At 33.5% G+C, this 21,030-nt stretch overlaps 1 protein-coding gene across 1 annotated transcript; it reads right to left on the bottom strand.

The window, feature by feature from the left end:
* Positions 1-7,543: 7,543 nt before the first annotated feature.
* Positions 7,544-15,972, bottom strand: LOC134723765 (uncharacterized). The gene is made up of 7 exons (XM_063587314.1): positions 15,933-15,972; positions 15,408-15,439; positions 12,026-12,095; positions 11,496-11,806; positions 10,136-10,439; positions 8,420-8,443; positions 7,544-8,083 (listed from the first exon to the last, which is right to left on the bottom strand). The coding sequence occupies exons 2-7, from the start codon at positions 15,429-15,431 to the stop codon at positions 7,659-7,661; spliced, it is 1,158 nt and encodes a 385-aa protein (XP_063443384.1). The 5' UTR covers positions 15,432-15,439; positions 15,933-15,972; the 3' UTR covers positions 7,544-7,658.
* Positions 15,973-21,030: the final 5,058 nt, after the last annotated feature.

Genomic DNA, 21,030 nt, shown 5'->3' with positions numbered 1-21,030 from the left:
CTTAGCGGGTTTGAATTGGCATATATGTCTACTGTACTTAGACGACATCATTATCTTCTCGGAGTCTTTTGAGCAGCACATCGAACGATTAGAGTTGGTAATATCTAAGATTGCACAGGCAGGTTTGAAAATTTCTCCAACGCAATGTGAACTATTACAAGAAAAAGTAACTTTCCTGGGTCCTTTTGTATCAGGCGATGGTATATCCACAGATCCTCAGAAAATTAGCGCTGTCAAAGATTGGCCCATACCTTTATCTATTCATGACGTACGTAGTTTCTTGGGAACTTGTAGCTAATACAGGAGATTTATTACGAATTTTTCGGATATACCAAGACCCCTACATAAGTTGACTGAGAAGGGCAAAGAGTTTAAATGGTGTGAGATATGTCAAGATTATTTTGATGAATTAAAACAATTCATGATTTCAGCTCCGATATTAAGTTACCCAGACATGGGACAGAAGTTTATACTAGATACAGATGCTAGCGGGTTTGGTCTTGGAGCAGTACTTTCGCAGGAACAAAACGACGGAGAACACGTCATTGCTTACTTTAGTAAAAGTTTCAGCAAAGCAGAACGTCAATACTGCGTCACTAGACGAGAATTGCTCGCAATTGTAGAGTCGGTTAAACACTATCATCATTACTTGTATGGTAAGAATTTTTTAGTAAGAACTGATCATGGAGCACTGCACTGGCGCATGAACTTCAAAAATCCCGAACGTCAAATGGCCAGATGGCTGGAGGTTCTCTCCTCTTACGATTTCAAAATACAACACAGACCAGGCAGACAGCATTTGAATGCCGATGGACTTTCACGAAGACCATGTATCCACTGCACTCATTGCAACCGCCATGATTCAAAAGAAAGCACGAATAATGAATTAGATATGGTCGATTGTCACTTGCGGGTAACTAAGAAGGCAGACATATCAAAGTTACAAGGCGAAGAAATAGAATTTGAAAATTCCGAACAGAGCAACCAATGGGTACTAAGGAAGAACATGGATGAAATAAAAGAAGCACAACAAAATGATGAAGTCATTAAGCTGATATTAAAAATGAAATCTGAAAGTAATGAGAAGCCGAAATGGGAAGAAATTTCAGTACAGAGCAAAGAGCTAAAAACTTACTGGTCGCAATGGGATCAACTGAAATTGATCGATAATGTTTTATATAGGGAATGGATTTCTAATATAAACTCAGAGATGAAGCAGCTGATTCGTCCTTCATGTTGGAGGGAAGAAATTTAGAAAATGATGCATGACGACCCAGTAGGAGGCCATTTTGGGATTCACAGAACACTTTCAAGGGTTTCAAGCAGATTTTATTGGGCGGGGTATAAGGAAAATATAGAGCAATGGTGCAAAAGGTGTGAAATATGCAATTCGCGTAAGGGTCCACAAAAACGAGCAAGAGGGGCAATGAAACAGTATTTGGTTGGAGCACCTTTAGAACGGGTTGCGTTGGACATTCTTGGTCCTCTGCCTATTACAACTTCTGGAAATAAATTTATCCTTGTTCTCACAGATTATTTCAGCAGATGGGCGGAGGCATATCCAATACCAAATCAAGAAGCAGAAACGATCTCAAAAAGTTTTGTAAACGAGTTCATTTGTCGTTTTGGTGTGCCAAGACAGGTTCACACAGAACAAGGTCGACAGTTTGAATCAAAACTGTTCACAGGCATTTGTAAAAGGTTTAACATTGATAAAACGCGAACCAGTCCCCTATATCCACAAAGTGACGGGATGGTTGAGCGACTCAATAGAACAATAGAGGATATTTTGAGCAAATTTATAGGCAAAGACCAGAAAGACATTTATCTGTGGCGATGATGGCTTAGCGTACCTCTGTACATGAAAGCACAGGATTTTCTCCAAGCATGTAGATGTTTGGACGAGAAATTGAACTTCCGATAAATTTGATATACGGTCCACATCCTCAAACTGAAAACATAACTGACTGTAGTAATGAGTATTTAGAAAAACTCCAGTCCAATATTTTCAGGGTACATAACTTAGCTAGAAATAAAATGATTGCCTCCAGCGACCGACAAAAACGACAATATGACCATAAAATAAATGCGCGAAATTATAGCGTAGGTGATGCAGTGTGGGTTTTTAACCCAACAAAAACAAAAGGTAAGAGTCCGAAACTGCAGTGTCAGTGGACTGGACCTTTCCTCATTATTGAGGCATATACAGACTTAATATACAAGGTGAAGAGTTCACCGAATTCAAGAGACAGGGTCCTACATCATGAAAGACTGAAGCCATTTATTGGCAAATTTAACAACTGGCTTCAAAAGAGCAAAGATGATCTTGACGAAGGAGACTCAAAAGATCCAGCTATTGAACCTTAAACAGAAAAAACCAATATCACTAGAAAGAGTACCAGAGATACTAAGCCCCCGGAACGTTGCAGTCCCTATAACTTAATTGTAACATATAGTCCTGCTGTATATAAGGCACAAAATGGTTTTGTGTTTTAAATATTGAAATCGAAAAAATCATTTTACAGTTTTAGGTGAAGAGCAGATAGCTGTTTATCTAGAGTATGCCCAGATGATACTGATTTACTAAGTTATGTTAATTTATGATTTTCCTGTAAAATACTTACCCTGTTATGCTGGTAATACCCATGGCTCTGGTTCAATATCCCGATGGTCCAAAACTAGTTGTTGGCTATAAGTATTAACGGTAGTTATCTTCTTTTCTGCAGATGGAGACTTGCCAGGCATGCTACAAAACCTACAAAGACCTACCAAGTTTGAGGAGGCACACAAGGTATACACATGGCTCGGAATTTGTCCAGTGCCAGTTCTGTGAATACGAGGTTCCAGCAAACGTGAAGCACCGTTTGAAATTCCATGAAGAGAGACGGCATGGTATTAAGAAGACAAGTCAGAAGGTGGCCAAGAGAAAGATTAAGTCGGCTGCCAAGAAAGTAACACCAGTAGAGCCAAATACTTCAACTGTCAGCCACTTCCAGATGACGCCTGTCAGAAGTCCAACACCAGTTTATGTAGACATGCCGACAATTAATCTCACCCCAGATGAAGAGATACTGTTCCTGGGAAGACCATTACAGACAGGAAGTCCTATAGAATTATTGAGTTTGCTAGATAGACCTAGACCGAACCATACAGTTCCGAGTCCACTAACGGCTCCCAACACAACAAGCCCTCCTGCTGCAGTACAGACCATCCCACAAACAACTCCACTGCCAGTGACCATTACACCAAATTCCCTTATGCAGGCATATTTCACAGCAACTCCGCAACCAGCTGCAGTACAGACCATTCCACAAACAACTCCACTGCCAGTGACCATCACCCCAAGTTATGTCACGCAGCCATATTTCACAACAACTCCGCAACCAGCTGCAGTACAGACCACATCCCATTCAAATCAGTCATTGCCGGTTATCAGCACCCCAAGTTATGTCACGCAGCCATATTTCACAGCAACTCAGCAACCAGCTGCAGTACAGGTCACTTCACTTTCAAATCAACCATTGCCAGTAATCAGCACCCCAAGTTCCATGGTACAGCCCAGTTCACAGACAACTCAGCCATTGCCGGTTACCATCAGTACAAGCTCTATTTGGCAGCCTTACTTAGCAGAGACGGTAGCTCTACAACCAACTGCTGGACAGTCAACACCCCAGTTACCTCAGCAAATACCAGTGCCAACAAACCCAAGTACCATGGAAAGGAACGACATAACAACTTTGGACCATTCTAAAATCTCAGAAGTACCATCCAGTTCTCCTCCCATTGTCGAGGGGTATGATCCAGAGATGCCATGGATAGATGGATACAAGAGACGGGTGGAATTTCGAGAAGAAATTGAAGTCTACCCCCCCCCCCTTAGGAGAATTCAGATGACAGCCACAGTTAGAGGGAGGCTGTATGACTGTAGCCACCTGGGAGTCCCCACTCGAGAGACAATAAATGACTCAAGGATCCAGTTTTTCTCCCCCCCCCCCAATCAAGCTACCTGTCGGGCGAAGATGCCGAATTGATAAGGAGGATCCGATCTAGGGCAAGGACAGCGCAGAAATTGATGCCCGTGTCGTACCCGATGGATACCTGGGGTTATTGAAGGAAGAGAAGGCTGTTCTTCTAGATGGCACCGTATACGTACTTAAAAGTACATGGATACCCGACCCGTCAGTTAGAAGAAGACGAAATACAGCAACTCAGACAGAAGAAGATACATGTACCAACCAAGTCGAAGCAATAATAGAGAACAGAGAAATCAGAGACAATGGGGACCAGGCGACAGTAACCACAGAAGACACCAGTACACAGTGCAACATATTACAGGAAATTCTTTTTAGTTTATAATAATTGTATTAAGGAAATTATTTTCAGTTTGTAATGTAATTTTATTGTTAAAAGGGTATATTTGAAAAGACATGAAAAGTTTCAATGACGAACTTTTGAATTTCTTAGGTAAAGATAAATTATTCATGTTCGAGGACGAACAGTTTTTCAAAGGTGGGGGTAATGTTACGGTTTTGTAATTCTAAATTATCCATTTTTGATCATTTCTTTTGTTGATCACGTTCTTTATATTTTGTGATGTTTTGTACGAGTTGTACATTTAACTTACAGTCAAGTAAAACTAACGTGATTCTCTGGTTCCTTGTTGTAGTTATAACGGTATCAACGATCACAAGTCTCCCAGACATGTAGCTTTTATCCCTTTTTATTAACGGGTCACTTCAACCCTGGGGGCCGCCATTGTTTATTTACAAGGTTCTTATAAAAGTCCCCGTATGTTTAAAGTGCAGTTTGTGTCGTTACGTCATTTGACGTTAGAAACGTCAAAAGTGTATCCAAAATCGTGTCCAAAGTGTGTCGTGTACTATAAATTCATGCGCGACATTCTCTCTTATTCAGTCTTGCTCCTCCTGGGCAGCCATATTGTTCATTTATAAACAAACTAGCAGAAATATAGAATTTATATATCCAGTTATTTTATTAAGGTTAGGTTCTAATATTTTAGGATTTTGAGGATTATTATTAATATTTATTCTAGATCTTTTTATTACAAAGGCTTATTAGAATCACGCTAGCTAAATAGGAAAGTTCATTGTGAATATTTATACGGTACCGCCGATTGCGGAACACCGCAGAAACCGTAATTTTAACTATAAACTGTTAATTTCTTCTATAAATATTCTTTAAATATATTAACTTAAGTCTTTTATTTATGCTGAAATGTGTAAGGATCTGTAAGGATTATATGCTTTGATTATTTATTAAGTACTTTTAGTTATTACCAGTCCAGTTCACCTGCCCATATTGAACCAGAGCTACCCCAGCTCCATCCCCCCTTTTATAACTATCACAGGTACCAGAGAAGTAACCAGTTGTTACTGACTATATATTTCGTTCTTGTATAAAGTTATAGCTATAACAGAGTCTTGTTTTAACAGTTATTTGTTAAACTTATTGATTATATAAATCACATAAATATGTAATGCTGAATACCTCGTCAGTCTAACTTATTAAAGTACACATATTAAGTTCGAGATACGACTTTGTATTTATTGAAACGCCAAACCGCCATTTATACAGCTAGTTAGACTACCTACCCCACCCCCTTATTACTATCGTAACCTATACAAACAAGACCACGGCGGCAGTTGAGCTGAATATTGATTAATTAGTGACACAACTGTTTACCAGCAGTCTAGTAGAACTGAGTATCTATTGACCTCCGCATAGCAGTCACAGTATCTGATAAACCAGGCAACAGACAATATAGAAACGCTACCAACCCTCGACCCGCTACAATATAGTAGGCAAATTTCACAATGTTTGCGTATTAAACAAATTATGCGAATAAAAAGTGTTGTTGAGATTTTTTCTGAATTTTTTTATCAATTACAGTTGCTAAAATGTAAGTTCTGGTTTGATTTATAAACCTGCATCTCCTTTCCAATAAGTTTGGTATTAAAAAGGATTTTTATTAAGCTCATATTCAGTATATTTTGAATGTTTTTTGTGCGTTAGCTGATCGATGCAAATACTCGCCAGGGCTCATGCTTTGATTTTCTTTTATGTACATATATTTTTATTTCAAATTACGACAGTTGCATCAAACACCCTAATATTGACAACGATGCGTGAACAAAATGTCAAAAATAGGAGAACAACAACACGACTGGGGGTGAGTTCACGTGCTCTGAAATAGTAAGCAGATCCTGTTCCACGTGTGGCACCTGTCGTGTTGCTCATGCTATTACACAACTAGTAAATAGTCTAATTCAGTTGGTCACATTTGTGAAAAGGGAAGAGGAGGGTAGTTACGACATAAGGAATATAACCTATTGCATCTGTATTTATAACAAATTTTCTATATCAATCAACTATTGATGGCGTTCGTAAAATTTACGAAATGATTAATTCAACTTCACAATTTGAAACTCTTAATTTAAGAGGGGAAGATGAAATTACCTGTTTTGTCGTAAAGATTTGTTTTAACCGACCCTGATAGTTAGTTTCTAGATATAAGTCCTAATCAAATGACAAAAACAGAAGCTCAAACACATCAAACGAATGGATAACAACTGTCAATTCCTGACTTGGAACAGGCATTTTCCTAATGTGTAGAAAATGGTGGATTGAACCTGGTTTCAAAGCGCTAAACCTCTCACTAGTATGACAGTCGCATCAAATTCAATTATATTTTTATGGATGCTTTAACAAAACAGACATAATAGGTAAAATTGTCAAAATAGGGATAATCATCACCTAGTCACATGTCAATATGGATTATATAGGTTTACATATATTTTTTAAGTCAATCAAAATTGTGTTTTATAAACTTTTTTACTATACTTCATTCATTCTTTAAACTAAGGAAGAAAGCATGATCACATATAAAAACGACGAAATTACAAAACAAATCAAAACAACATAGAAAGCTATATATCCCGCAAGACGAAGACCACAAAAAAAGCAGGATGAACATTAGTGCTATGGAAGGGTTGGCAGTCTGTTGTCCACACTTGAAACCGTCTTGTAGCTTATACTGTTGATCAACTTTGTTGATATTTTCATAATTTTCCCAAATGTATGCTTTTGTAGTAGAATTATTGTGCATAAGTATATCATCATTCAACATTATAACAACTCCATGAATGAAGTGACGAAAACTTCAACTGCGATCGAAAACCTTTGATAATACATTATTTTGAACAATTTTTTGTAAAACAAGAACGTTGATACACTCAGACTTTTAAAATGAGCAATTTTATTCTTTGTTGAATCTAGAATTATTACGTAGTTGACTTAGAGGTAAAGTTTGACTTTCAAAAGTGACATCTGATAACTTACTTTTTTTCGTGAGATTACAACATAATATAAAGACCATTAGCAAATTCATTGTAAACTCGCTATTTCTCCTTATTTTTGTATTGGTTTTTTTTCCCTTATTTTGAAGTAATATCCAAATAATGTGTATTTCATCCTACACAAAATCATCATGTTCGGTACAGGAAAAAAAATGAGTATTCAAAAGTTTGTTCTGACATTTATTGACAACTTTTTAAAAAAAAGTATGAATGTCCATTATGTCAGATTCTCTTCAATATCGACGTGGATTAACGTCGATAGACTTAGAATATCTTCACTTTCTAGCCTCTGTATATTCTACCCCTACGTCTGAATCCGAATCTTACTCTTCGTCTACCTTGATATACTGGTCGTCGATATATTGGTCGTCGATATACTGGTCGTTGATATACTGGTCGTCGATATACTGGTCGTTGATATACTGGTCGTCGATATACTGGTCGTCGATATACTGGTCGTCGATATATTGGTCTTGGTCGATATACTGGTTTGTGTATATATACTGGTTTGTGTACATATACTGGTTTGTGTACATAAACTGGTTTGTGTACATATACTGGTTTGTGTACATATACTGGTTTGTGTACATATACTGGTTTGTGTACATATACTGGTTTGTGTACATATACTGGTTTGTGTACATTTACTGGTTTTTGTACCCAATATGCTGGTTTGGGCTTGACATGATAAGTATGTGGAGGAGGTGCTTAAAAACAAATTCAAAGAAACATTTTTAAAAGGATACTTCAATACTGGTCACATGAATTATTGAATAGCAGTAAATTTATTAAGATTTTGATAATGAAAAGGATTTTCTTAAACGTGTTAGTTCTATTTAGCCATTCTAGTATATAAATCATAATGAATTTGAAGTTGAATGTAACGTTAATAGTGATAGCTTAAATTTTAATATTTAAATGAATGAGATTTCGCTATTCCGTTGTGTAACACGTAAAGAGGTTTTCTTGCGAATATAGAAAAATATTAAAATAATATATAAGTTTGAAGTTATGTAAAAAACATAACTGATGACAATATTTACCTGTAGTTACAGGAGGAGCAGTTGCTAAAAAACAAAATCAAAAACATAAATAAAGGCAACAGTAGTATACCGCTGTTCTAAATTCATAAATCGATAGAGAAAAAACAAATCCGGGTTACAAACTAAAACTGAGGTAAACGTATCAAATATGAGAGAACTACGACACAACAGAAACACATCACCAAAATGTAACACACACAGAAACGAACTATAATGTAACAATGGCCATTTTCCTGACTTGGTACAGGGCATTTTATGAAAAAAAGTATATAAAAAAAAATACCAATATAAACTGTACATAATAAAATAATATAGTATAGATGACAACAATATAGCAACACATAAGTTAAAATCAGAATGTATACAATACCTAAAACTCCTTACAGTATTTTGTATATACACCCCATAATAAGCTTACTGGTACATAAAGATGAGGCATGATTGCAAACAGGACAAAATGATTTCATTCACCAGTGTTAATTTCCTTATCATAACGGTCACAATATTCTTTGACTCATATCGGATATATCTTACATATGTCAAAACGACGGGTTTCACATGTTTAGGAAGATCTACAAGTCTTTCGGGGGCACCTAGGATAATGCCCGGCTTTCGGTTAAATTTGTGTTGCTTAGTCTTTAATTATATGGTTTGTTTTGAGAACTGTTGTGTGTTTGTTGGTCTTTTCCTTTTTTATCAATGGTGTTGTCTGTTTTTTTTTTCAACTTATGAGTTTGAATGTCCCTTTGGTATCTTTCCTTTATCTTTAACAAAAAAGAGACACAACAATTTTATATTTACAGGTTTCACAGAAGTGACTAGTATTTTCAACAGTATTTACATTAGAAATATACTCAACTGCTCATTGTTTAAGGCCGTACGGTGACCTATAGTTGTTAATGTCTGTGTCATTTTGGTCTCTTGTGGACAGTTGTCTCATTGGCAATCATACCACATCTTTTTTTTTATATCAACCACATCGTTTAGTTATCACAATGGAGCACGATTTCTTATTTTGCATTTAGGTCAATCAATTTTTAATTCAAAAGTTAACACAACAGAACGATATAACATATATTTATAATTCTTTTGTATTTCACTAGAGATAAAAAAAAAATTGGTGTTCTCCTCATTGTATCAGAAAAACAAGGCCAAAGATACGGATTTTAATGTGGAAGACAGAAACCAAACATATGTTCTTAATATTGTATCACAAAAACAATACCCAAAGATACGAATTTTAATCTGGAAGGCTGAAACCAAACATATGTTCTAATTATTGTATCACAAAAATAATGCCCAAAGATACGGATCTTAATGTGGAAGGCAGAAACAAAACATATGTTATTATTATTGTATCACAAAAACAAGCCCCAAGATACGGATTTTAATTTGGAAGACAGAACATGTACAATGTCGACAATCGTTAAGGGGATATATTGTACATTTGACACATGAATCCTCCAACAATCACATTACGTCATCTGAACTTGGTTTATATAATCTTACAGTCATTTCTTATAATTAAGTTCTTAATTCCAGTTTAAACCGGAGCACACCATGAAAACCCGTTGATGACGTCAGGGGCACATGAAACAACGTCAGCCAATCAGAAGAAGCGTTACATCCAAAGTTAAATTATAATGGAATAAAGTATGATTTAAAATTAATACATCAAACGCATGACATCTTCTACAAATTAAGGTGTTTACTTACTACATTTTGAATCATTACAAACAGCCTGCACAACAGCGTTGATAGTGGAAATCACCAGAGCAAACTGATCTACATTGAAGACATTAGATGGACCCCCGGCTATATTCTCCAACCGAGTACTATTTTCTTGGGCTACTGAAACAACATAGACAATGCAGTTGCTTTCATTCCTTAATCTATCAGCCTCTGTTGTAGCATTAAGTTCGCCAGTATCCGGTCTACCATCAGTAATCACAATAACAAAACACTGAGAACAATTTCTACCTCCTCCATTCACTGGTAAGAAAAAATTAGCTCGCGCAGCCTGAAATATAATTTTTTTAAATGATCAGATATAGTCTTCAGATTGACAAAGTTTATGGAACAAAAAGGTCAACAATTTATTTCATAAAACAAAAACCTATCGATATGCCTCCATTTTTTTTCGCCCTAAACCCAAAAATAACTTTGGGAAGAATTATGATGGGAGTAGGAACCAAATTGAGATTTTCAATTACGTGGTTTTTTTTTCTCCTTTGCGTTATGTAATAGAAAACCCAAGGATATGCATCCATGACACTAAATCATTTCTTGTACAGCAAGAAACACACAAAAAGCAAAGGAGCAGCACTTTTATTGATGTGCTGCATCTCACAGTCACAATGGGGTCTTCCACATGGAACTCGCACTTCACTGCAAATCTTAGACGGCCCGGCTTTAGTGGATTTCTTTGCAAAAATTATCCCAATATACCTTTTAATATGTTACACCATCAAATCAGGTTCGGTTAAAACATACTGGGAAGGGAGGATATTTAAAACAAAACTGTTCCTACACATTGGTATAAATATCAAACTATGTAGAAAGTATTTTAGTAATAAATGAATCAAATAAAAGGTGAAGAACTTTAGATTCTTGTGGAACATATATAGACTGATTATTTTGAATAGTACAAAAATGTATGAATGAATTCAAAAATTGACAGCACATATTTTTCAGATATGAAGTACCTTAAAAGGATAGCTGTTAACAGTTAATTTATATCTTTAACAATATTCAAGAAGATTTTTGTAAGAGTTAAACGACGACGATAATGACGAACGATGGACACCAAGTGATGAGAAAAGCTCACTAGGCCCATGAGTCAGGTAGGCTTTCAAATGGTTCATATATTTTGTTTGTTCTTACTGTTCTAACCTTTACAGTTGTCAGGATAGACACTTATGTTGTTAGTGACGGAAGGAAGTGTGATTCTAGTGGGAAAGGTTTGTTTAAATTCTAGCTTCCAAGTTTAAATCCAGAATTTGAATAAGCAAAAAATCTCATTAATATATAGATTAATTTTATGTTATATTTATATCAACTGCATGTAAATTCATACTTGGAAAGCACCTGCGATAGCTGCTGGATTGTTTGGATCCGTAGTAAAATTGTTGATGGCAGCAATAGTTTCATTTTTTGTTCCATACCGATTCAAGGGGAAATTCTTGTTGTTTTCTGATGATGAACAAAGAACGGCAATCTGGGTTCCATTGGGTCCTACTGGGTTGAACGCATTCACAATATTTATAATAAACTCTTTCGTTTTAGCAAAATTCGTAGTGAAATTTGCAGTGTCATTCTGGCTGATATTTGCACAGGTATCGTACACAAAAACAATGTCAGCAACTGCATTACAAATCGGTGGTCCAACTTCATATGAATAAAATAAAACGTATTCAATTAATAATATTCGACCCATGGATTGTTATCATAACCATCTATGAAAAAGGAAATTTGTAGCGATAATCATTTGTAATTGGTGTATTGATTATTTCTGTATTTGATTTTCATTAATGTTATTAAAGTTGCAATTAATTGAGATCGTATTCAAATCAATATAAAAATAAAAGACATGTATCTGACATTTACCTGGTGGCATAGTTGTCGTTATGTGAGGTTTAAAATAGTAGGCTTCTACTGTTGCAATCATAACCAAAACCTAAAGAAAGAAAAACATATAAACTTAATTGGATATCATATTTTTGTAACATTGATTGGCGCTTTCTAAACGTCCACTGATATAGTAATAAATTGTAGCAATAACGGATTATATTACCAATAATGGTCTCTTCAAGAATCTCAATTTAAAATGTTTTCCTCTACAAGTGAAAAGAGTGTGAAATCAGCATGACATATTTTGCAAATGTCAAACACTACCAAAACTTTTAATTTGAATGAATTTCAGATCTCACACAGTAATCAGCTGGGTTTTTTCGAGTTGGTCCCGGGTTTTCTTTTTTTGTAAAACATGTGCACAGGGGAGTGAAAAGATAATGATTGAAATATACTCTTATTGATATTTTGATTTGGAAAATAAAGCTTAATGATTAATTAAACATTTACTGAATTTACACTCAAAAATAAGAGAAAACAAACGATGCAACGTTACAATGTAACACACACAGAAACGAACTATAATATAACAATGGCCATATTCCAGACTTGGTACAGGACATTTTTAAAGGAAAAAATAGTGGGTTGAACCTGGTTTTGTGGCATGCCAAACCTCCCTCCTTTATAGCCATGTGAAGTATAACATTAAAATGACAACACAACATTACAGGACTACAATATAAATAAATTGGAGAACACAATTGACAAAGAAACACACATACAACAGCCAACAAAAGGCAAAGAGTTCAAAATTTTAATACGCCAGAAGTGCATTTTGTTCACACAAGATCTACTAGTGACGCCCAGATACAAAAGTTTGAAAGCCAAAACAAGCACATAGTCGAACAGCATCGAGGACCAAAGATCAAAAAAGTTGTGCCAAAAACGGCCAGGGTTTTCTGTTAGTTACCAGATAAAATTGAGAATGGAAATGGGGAATGTGTCAAAGAGACAACAACCCGACCAAATAAAAAACAACAGCAGAAGGTCACCAACAGGTCTTCAATGTAGCGAGAAATTCCCACACCCGGAGGCGTCCTTCAGCTGGCCCCTAAACAAATATATACTAGTTCAGTGATAATGAACGCCATACTAATTTCCAAATTGTACACAAGAAACTAATATAAAAATAATACAAGACTAACAAAGGCCAGAGGCTCCTGACTTGGGACAGGCGCAAAAATGCGGCGGGGTTAAACATGTTTGTGAGATCTCAACCCTCCCCCTATACCTCTAACCAATGTAGAAAAATAAACGCATAACAATACGCACATTAAAATTCAGTTCAAGAGAAGTCCGAGTCTGATGTCAGAAGATGTAACCAAAGAAAATAAACAAAATGACAATAATACATAAATAACAACAGACTACTAGCAGTTAACTGACATGCCAGCTCCAGACTTCAATTAAACTGACTGAAAGATTATGATTTCATCATATGAACATCAGGCACAATCCTTCCCGATAGGGGTTTAGTATCATACCATCATAACATATATGAGAAGCACATAACCCGTGTCATGCCAACAACTGTTTTTAGAATAAATGTCTTTAGTTCCGACGCAAAGACCTTATCAGTGACTCAATATTAACGCCAAAATATGCAATCTTTAATGACTTGACAACAGTATCGTAATTATATCCCTTCTTAATAAGTCTATTTAAAGGTTTTGTAAGTTTCTGAGGTGAATACTGACACCTTTGTGCTTTATAAAGAATATTTCCATAAAAAATTGGATGTGAAATACCTGAACGTATAAGAAGTCTGCATGTTGAGCTATATTTACGAATGATGTCTTTATACCGATGATAAAATTTAGTAAAAGTTTTGACTAGTTTGTGATATCGAAAACCCTGGTGTAATAATTTTTCAGTAATACATAAATTTCTCTCGTTAAAATCTAAAATATTGTTACAAACACGAGCGAATCGTACAAGTTGAGATATATAAACACCGTAAGATGGTGACAAGGGAACGTCACCATCTAAAAACGGATAATTAACGATAGGAAATAAATTTTAGTATTCAGCTTTCCGTTAGTGATATAGATATCAAGATCGAGGAAAGGGCAGTGGTCATTATTAGTATTAGCTTTATTTAAAGTAAGTTCAGCAGGATAAATTTCATTAATATACATACTGAAGTCGTCATTATTGAGAGCCAAACTATCATCCAAATATCTAAAAGTATTATTAAATTTGTTTATCAGATGTTGTTTTGATGGGTCTTTGCAGAACATCCCTATTATTTAGAATAATTTATACTTTTGCAAACAGTAAATTTATAAAATTACTATACAAAAGATGTACATGATTAAACTGAAGTATTAACTAATTACAGGAAACAACTGAAATACATTACATAACCAGACGTTTGCAACACAAAAGGTAGACACATCCGAATAAGTTTAAACCTCAACGCCAAGTGACGTCATATTTTAAAATGTAAAAAATGACCCAAACAATGACGTCATTTGAATTTGTAAAACAGATCATCAAAAAAATGAAAAATGACGTCACATTTGAATGAATAAGATAGAATTAGGATTGATTTAAGATAATATTTGAACTAAGTACTGATATTGCATTTAATAACAATGCACATTTTAATACTTATTAATAGCTAACTAACTATATTATAAAGCTATGTCCGGTTTGTTTTGAATCTAACTTCAAACTTAAAATATAACAGGCATAACACCTTTTCCGATAGCTGTCTTATTTCATTGATTTATTTATAGTCAATGACCATTAGGTTATACTAAGTACTAGCAATTAATGCCCAAAAAAGGCGTAACTCACATGAGTTGTTAAGGTCGTATACACCCTAAGTTTGATCTGTTAAAGGAATAAATAACTAGCATGTCAGAACAGATGGCAAACAAGACATAGAATAACAAAAAAATACACATGCTTCTGTAGGGACATTAACCGTGTTTGGGTGGAGTTTGGAAAACTTTTTTACGACGTATAATAGTTATCAAAGCTACCAGGCTTATAATTTAAAACGCCAGATGCTCGTTTCGTCTACATGAGACTCATCAGTGACACTCAGATCAAAATAGTTATACAACCATATGAGAACAAAGTTGAAGAGCATTGGAGATCCAAAATACCAAAAAGCTGGGCCAAATACGGCTATGGTAATCTATGCCTGGGCTTGAAATTTCATACTATGGTAAACAGGACATTTATAAAAAAAATGAAAAATGACCATATAATTTATATAAAGTATGCATGAACATGGATTTGGCGTCAAAAACGGGAAACAAGCCAGGTAATATGTTACACCGATTACATATTATTCATAAACACTGTATGATGTCAGGTGCCTATCATACATAAAATGTATACCTACCTTTATCAAATTTAGGAGGAACATTGTTATATCTGGAAAAAGAAGAAATATTATTTACGAAAAGAAGTTAAGAAAAGCAAACAATCTTGGAAGAAATTAGCCTACTTAATTATACTAAAATTACAAAATGTTAACTTTTTAATCATTTAAAGTAATGCCGACTTAACTTTTTGCCCATTTTTACTAATTACACCTTACCAAAATTATTGATAATGAAAGTCTACAGTTTAAGAAATTATTTGACAAAAAAAGATTATATAAATATGTTGAAGGATATTTTTTATAAACTGAATTGTTTATGCTCGTAGCAAAACACACACAAAAAAAGAATAAATATAGGTATATAACATAGGAAATATTAAGATAACTTAAGACAAAAGAGCCTAATAGTCTAAGAACTAAAAAAATGGAAATGTGTACAAAGGAATTTAAAGAAAACGTACTGTGAATCTACAGAAAAAAAGCTTTAATAAAACAAATTACTTATTTCACATAAACAAATATTTACAAATATTAAATTCTTACCAAGTTTCCTCTGTATGTTGATGGAAGGAGTGAACCACCACTGGAACAGCTAGATATTTATATTAGTAGTCTGTGTAACAGGTTTGCATTGCTACGTCAACAATTTTCTCTCTATTATAATTTATTTCTCTGTTTGATTTAAAAAATATAAATGTAATTGATTTCTTGTTTCCAATACAAAAAAAAATTGGTTAATTACTTCCTTTTCGTACAAAATGCTAATTTTCTTTAAAAAGTGCATATATCAAGAATCAAGAACATTTTCATAATAGTTATTAAAATTTTACAGTTAAATCATAATTTCAAATTCATTGAAACGAAAAATTAAAAAAGCAAAATTTTCGTTATCCTATCAAAACTAAATAGACATGTATTCTCAGTGTTTTTATGATAGTCCAAATACCTGTTCAGCTTTAAGGGAGTTCGCGTCTAAGTTTCAAAGTTATTAACTTTTCAAACACTAGTTTATATAGATAGGGGATTAATAAAGAAATCCAAAGAGCAATAAAAATGTTTAGGTCACCATGCTTGTTTTCCAGATATTAGCCATTGAAATTTTGGCCGAAAAATATTATCTCCTGACTTTTCATAGCTTTATCATTGACAAGTTTAAGTTCTCAAAAACTATTAAAAAGTAATTAAAATTGTATAAGACTTTTACAGATGGCTTATCATTATACATGTAAAAGATTTACAAAAAAAATGGGGGTCACCGGGCAAATTTTCCGAAAATCTGACAAAACATCTAAAACATGACAAGCCAGTTTCTTAACAACAAGGAAACGTTCAACCGGTTTTTGTCATTTCTCAAAAAAGTTTATGATTTGATTACTAAACAATAAAAACATAAGACGGTATTGCGATTTAAAATATCCTACACATGCAATGATAACGTATCAATGTGATGACAGAAAAAAGACCGAACTTAAATTTTATTTCATTTCAAATTCATAAAGATAAAAACACATTCTGATAGAGTTACTGCATCTACTGTTCTTCTGTGCCATAAAATAAATTGCATTTTTTAGGAAAATATTTATAGATAGGATAAATATGTCAATCAGATGGAGACGTCTGAAATCTTAGTGATTGAAATATTATACAATAACACAACTTAATATATGATCTTCTATACAGCAATCAACATTTACTTTTTTACATGCTGTTAATAGATATATTTTCATAACTTAAATTTATTGTTTCTCAGACTTGTTTATGTCATTTATGTTAAATTCATCAGATTCCTTGTCTAAGAAACATTACTAATGTTTTATATACTTTGGCTTTTCTATAACTTTCAGAAGTGCTTGTACTCTCAGATAGTTACTTTTACACAACGACCATTGTACCTAAAATATAACTATAATCAAGTAGGACCTTGATTTAGACAAAAACTCCATAAAACATTCGACACATGTCTCTTCTCGCCTTATATTTAAAGCCCCGTTTGATAAATGTCCATGCGCTTTTGACTTTGTCCACTGTTTTTTTCTTCTCTATTTGATAAAGAACTATTCCTTTTAAATTCTCCTTAGAGATTCGGTATGATTGTTATTTTACTTTTTTACACAAGTTTAACAGTATATATTAAGTTCTTTTCTGAGAACAGAATTCAAACGTATAATGAATTAAAAAATGATAAATCATTAGCTTTAGAACACTAAAGAAAGTCAAACATTGTTATATCACAAACAAAAAGAACGATAAGCAAAAAGTAAGACAGAAAAGACAAAATAAATTAAGTGTATGCTGAAACATTGAACTTTATAAAAATAATGAAGAGTCAATTTCGAAATTAAGTGTTTCTTTTTTCAAATAATAGAACGTATATGATCATATTTACAAGTGTTTTATGCCACTGTCATACAAGTGAGGGACTTAGCTAGCTATAAATCAAGGTTTGGTCCACTATTTTGTACGTAGAAAATTGCATATACTAATTTATGAATATGACAGTTCGGTATTTTTGTTATTTTACTTTTTACTGTGATATTGCAACAATTATCGAAAAATGAAATACCATACTATGAATTTTGAGCAATAATATGTCAATTATGAGTTTGACTGTCCCTTTGGTATCTTTCGTCCCTCTTTTTAAATACATTCTGAAACTATAAAAGGTTTACAAAACTTTGTATTAAAGTTGAGAAAGGAAATGGGGAATGTGTCATAGCGACAACAACCCGAACATAGAGCATACAAAATATGTATACTGATACAGTGATAATGGACTTCATACTAAACTCCGAACTATGCACAAGAAACTAAAATTAAAAATCATACAAGACTAACAAAGGCCAGAGGCTCCTGGCTTGGGACATTTAAACAATTTGAATTGTTCAAATACTGAAATAATGCTTGTTCCAGGAATAGAATTCCCTAGCTGTATTTGTCACAATCATTCGAATTTGTGTCCACGATGTTTTTTATCTCCATCTTCATTCTTTGTTTGTACTTTTAATTTATATTCGAGCATCATTTGTATGTCTTTTGTAGACGAAAAGCTCGTCTTGTATACAGCATTATATGAATGGTATTTTTTGTGAGTTTTTGTTTTCATAATATGAATGTATTCACTTAACCTAGTTTGAAAGAAAATGAAAACTTAATTTGATAATCATATTTTGGTTTATTGTTGTTCAATGTTTGGTGCCTAAACAATTTCATCGGGACTGTCAATTCACAGATTAATGCAACAAATATTGTAAGTGTTAACCTACAAAATTGCAACACGGTACAAATCCAAGTAACAAAAAAATTAACTAGTCACATTCAAATTATATAAAAGGAACGAATCCGCGTGCATCGATATGGTACGCTTCAACAGAATCTAATGCCCTGACAACATGTCACATGTAAGATGAGACACAGACGCATCGTTTCTGATAACCAATTAGTGAAGGCGAACGTAAAATGATCCAGATATTAAATTATATTGGGATATGTGTAACATACTGAAAATTACGATCGGGAACCAGTCAAAACGTGTATAAGATCGATTTCAGTCGTTTTTCGTCATAACCCTGTTGACGTTTATTTTTGTGTGAAGTTCCTACTGATATTGCAAAATATTAGCTACTAGAAACAATATGAAACCTTTCGAACTCGTTCAATGTGCTATTTTGACGACAAGCTTCACATTGATACTCGGAGTTGAGATTTTAATAATTAGTTCAACATTGCAACTTAAAAACACATGATAATTTGATAGTATATTAATAAAGAAACTAGAAAACTAAAAGTGCTTGTTTTCGAGATAAAAGCCATTGAAAATTTGCCGGGAAATATTTCTCTCTTGATTTTTATACAATTAACATTGTCATCATTTGTCTTCCAAAAACAATGAAACAGAACAAGGAATTTTTAACATTTTCAAATATGACCTACAAAACTATATGGAATACAATTATGAAAAGAAAATTAGGGCTTAATGGGACTTTTTTTGTATTGGGCACTGGATGGTTAAAACCAGAGGAATCCGGATATTTGACAAAATATCAAAAACAAGAGAAGCGAACATCCTTAACCTTTGTTCCTTTGAAATACGCATTAAATTGACTATTGGGACGTTAAAATATCTTTTAATTTATGTAACGACTCGAGATACGGTATAAAATCCTAAAAACAAATCCGAAACAGTATATATATATACTATATCAGGTTACTGACGGTCTGTTTAAAATATATTATTTTCTATATTGTTGTATGGATTAAGGAGACAAAAGTTTACCGATTTTAAAATCTCTTAAATCGATTGACAGATCGATTATTAAAAGAAAGAAAAGAGAGACATACTGAGTATTAAAAGAAAAATAAATCGATTATTGAAAGAGAGACAAATCGATTATTTATAGAGAGAAAAATCGATTATTAAAAGAGAGATAAATCGACGTAACAAACACAAAGTGAGGAGATCTCATAAACTCCAAAGGGAATGAGACTGACACGGTAGTATACTAATATATCCTTTTTCTCGTATTGTTGTGCTCTATAAGTTGTTTCTTGCATGAAAAAACTCCTCGTATCACACAGTATGGAGTGCGATTAAAGAGGGATATGAAAATATGCGTTTCTTTTGTTGGTATTATCATCATTAGACGATATTACGACAGTTTCATTGGCTATGCGTTAGGTCATTGATATTTTTCGAAGGTTAAGACAATGTGCATTTCGTCCGTGAAGTCGGACATATGTCATTTCTTTAATACTATAAATACAACTAACTCACACTTTCACATGAAAATCTTAATTTTGTCGAATTTTACTACATTCAACTGAAGCATACAACACTTTTTAAAATGTCTGATGAAGCCGAGCATATGACGACGTACTGGTAAATACTAAATACCATAATAAAAATTTTAGAGGAAAAGGAAATTGAATATCGCTTAATATCAAATCTCAATATTTCACTTAGAAAGTAACAATAATTTATCATATTGAAATTTGATGACTCGATTTGATATCAAGCTATATTCAATTATCGTTGGTTTTTTTTTGTATATGTTGTCTCTTAATATTGTAATACTTTCATTTTTGATAGCCTTTAAAACACCTTCTTTTGTATTCCTAAAAAATAATTTAAAAAAAATATATAAGTTGACTTCTTATTGTTGTTGGGTTTTTTGCAGCGTAAAGTTGCTGTCTTTGTATAGTATATGATAATGTATGTGTATTGTCTGTGTGTATAGAATTTTTAAAAAATGTAACAATTTTTTTGCTAATTATAACTAAATGAAAACCGAAAAAATTATCAAAAACAAAGTATGAAATGTCCAAAAGACTTTTATATTAAATCAATTTACTGTGCAGGATAAGCTGTTATATGTTAATTCATCATTGATTACAATGTATTTTGTTTTAACTTAAAAATGCACTAAAAGCCTCCTAGTAATGAAATGTATGATTTGAAAGGGTATCGTATCTTTTAGTCCTCAGTTTGTCTATATAATGTATTTGTCAAATCAGTTTCAAATCAGTTTCAAATCGTTTGATATGTATGAGCTTTTGATTTTTACGTTTGATTAGGACTTTCCTTTTTTAATTTTCCTTGAGTTCAGTATTTTTGTGTTTTACTTATTTTTTCAATTGCATTTCT

The sequence above is a fragment of the Mytilus trossulus genome, chromosome 6 (genome assembly GCF_036588685.1).
Source record: "Mytilus trossulus isolate FHL-02 chromosome 6, PNRI_Mtr1.1.1.hap1, whole genome shotgun sequence".
In the NCBI taxonomy this organism is placed as follows: domain Eukaryota; kingdom Metazoa; phylum Mollusca; class Bivalvia; order Mytilida; family Mytilidae; genus Mytilus; species Mytilus trossulus.
Note: the sequence above shows the minus strand (reverse complement) of the source record. Positions and strands in the feature narration are given on the sequence as shown.

Coding starts and splice junctions, on each gene's coding strand:
- LOC134723765 (XM_063587314.1), bottom strand. CDS start 15,431: ATGTTCCTCCTAAATTTGATAAAG. Junction 11,807..12,025: donor AACGACAACTATGCCACCAG/GTAAATGTCAGA, acceptor ATTCATATGAAG/TTGGACCACCGATTTGTAAT. Junction 10,440..11,495: donor CTATCGCAGGTGCTTTCCAA/GTATGAATTTAC, acceptor ATTATATTTCAG/GCTGCGCGAGCTAATTTTTT.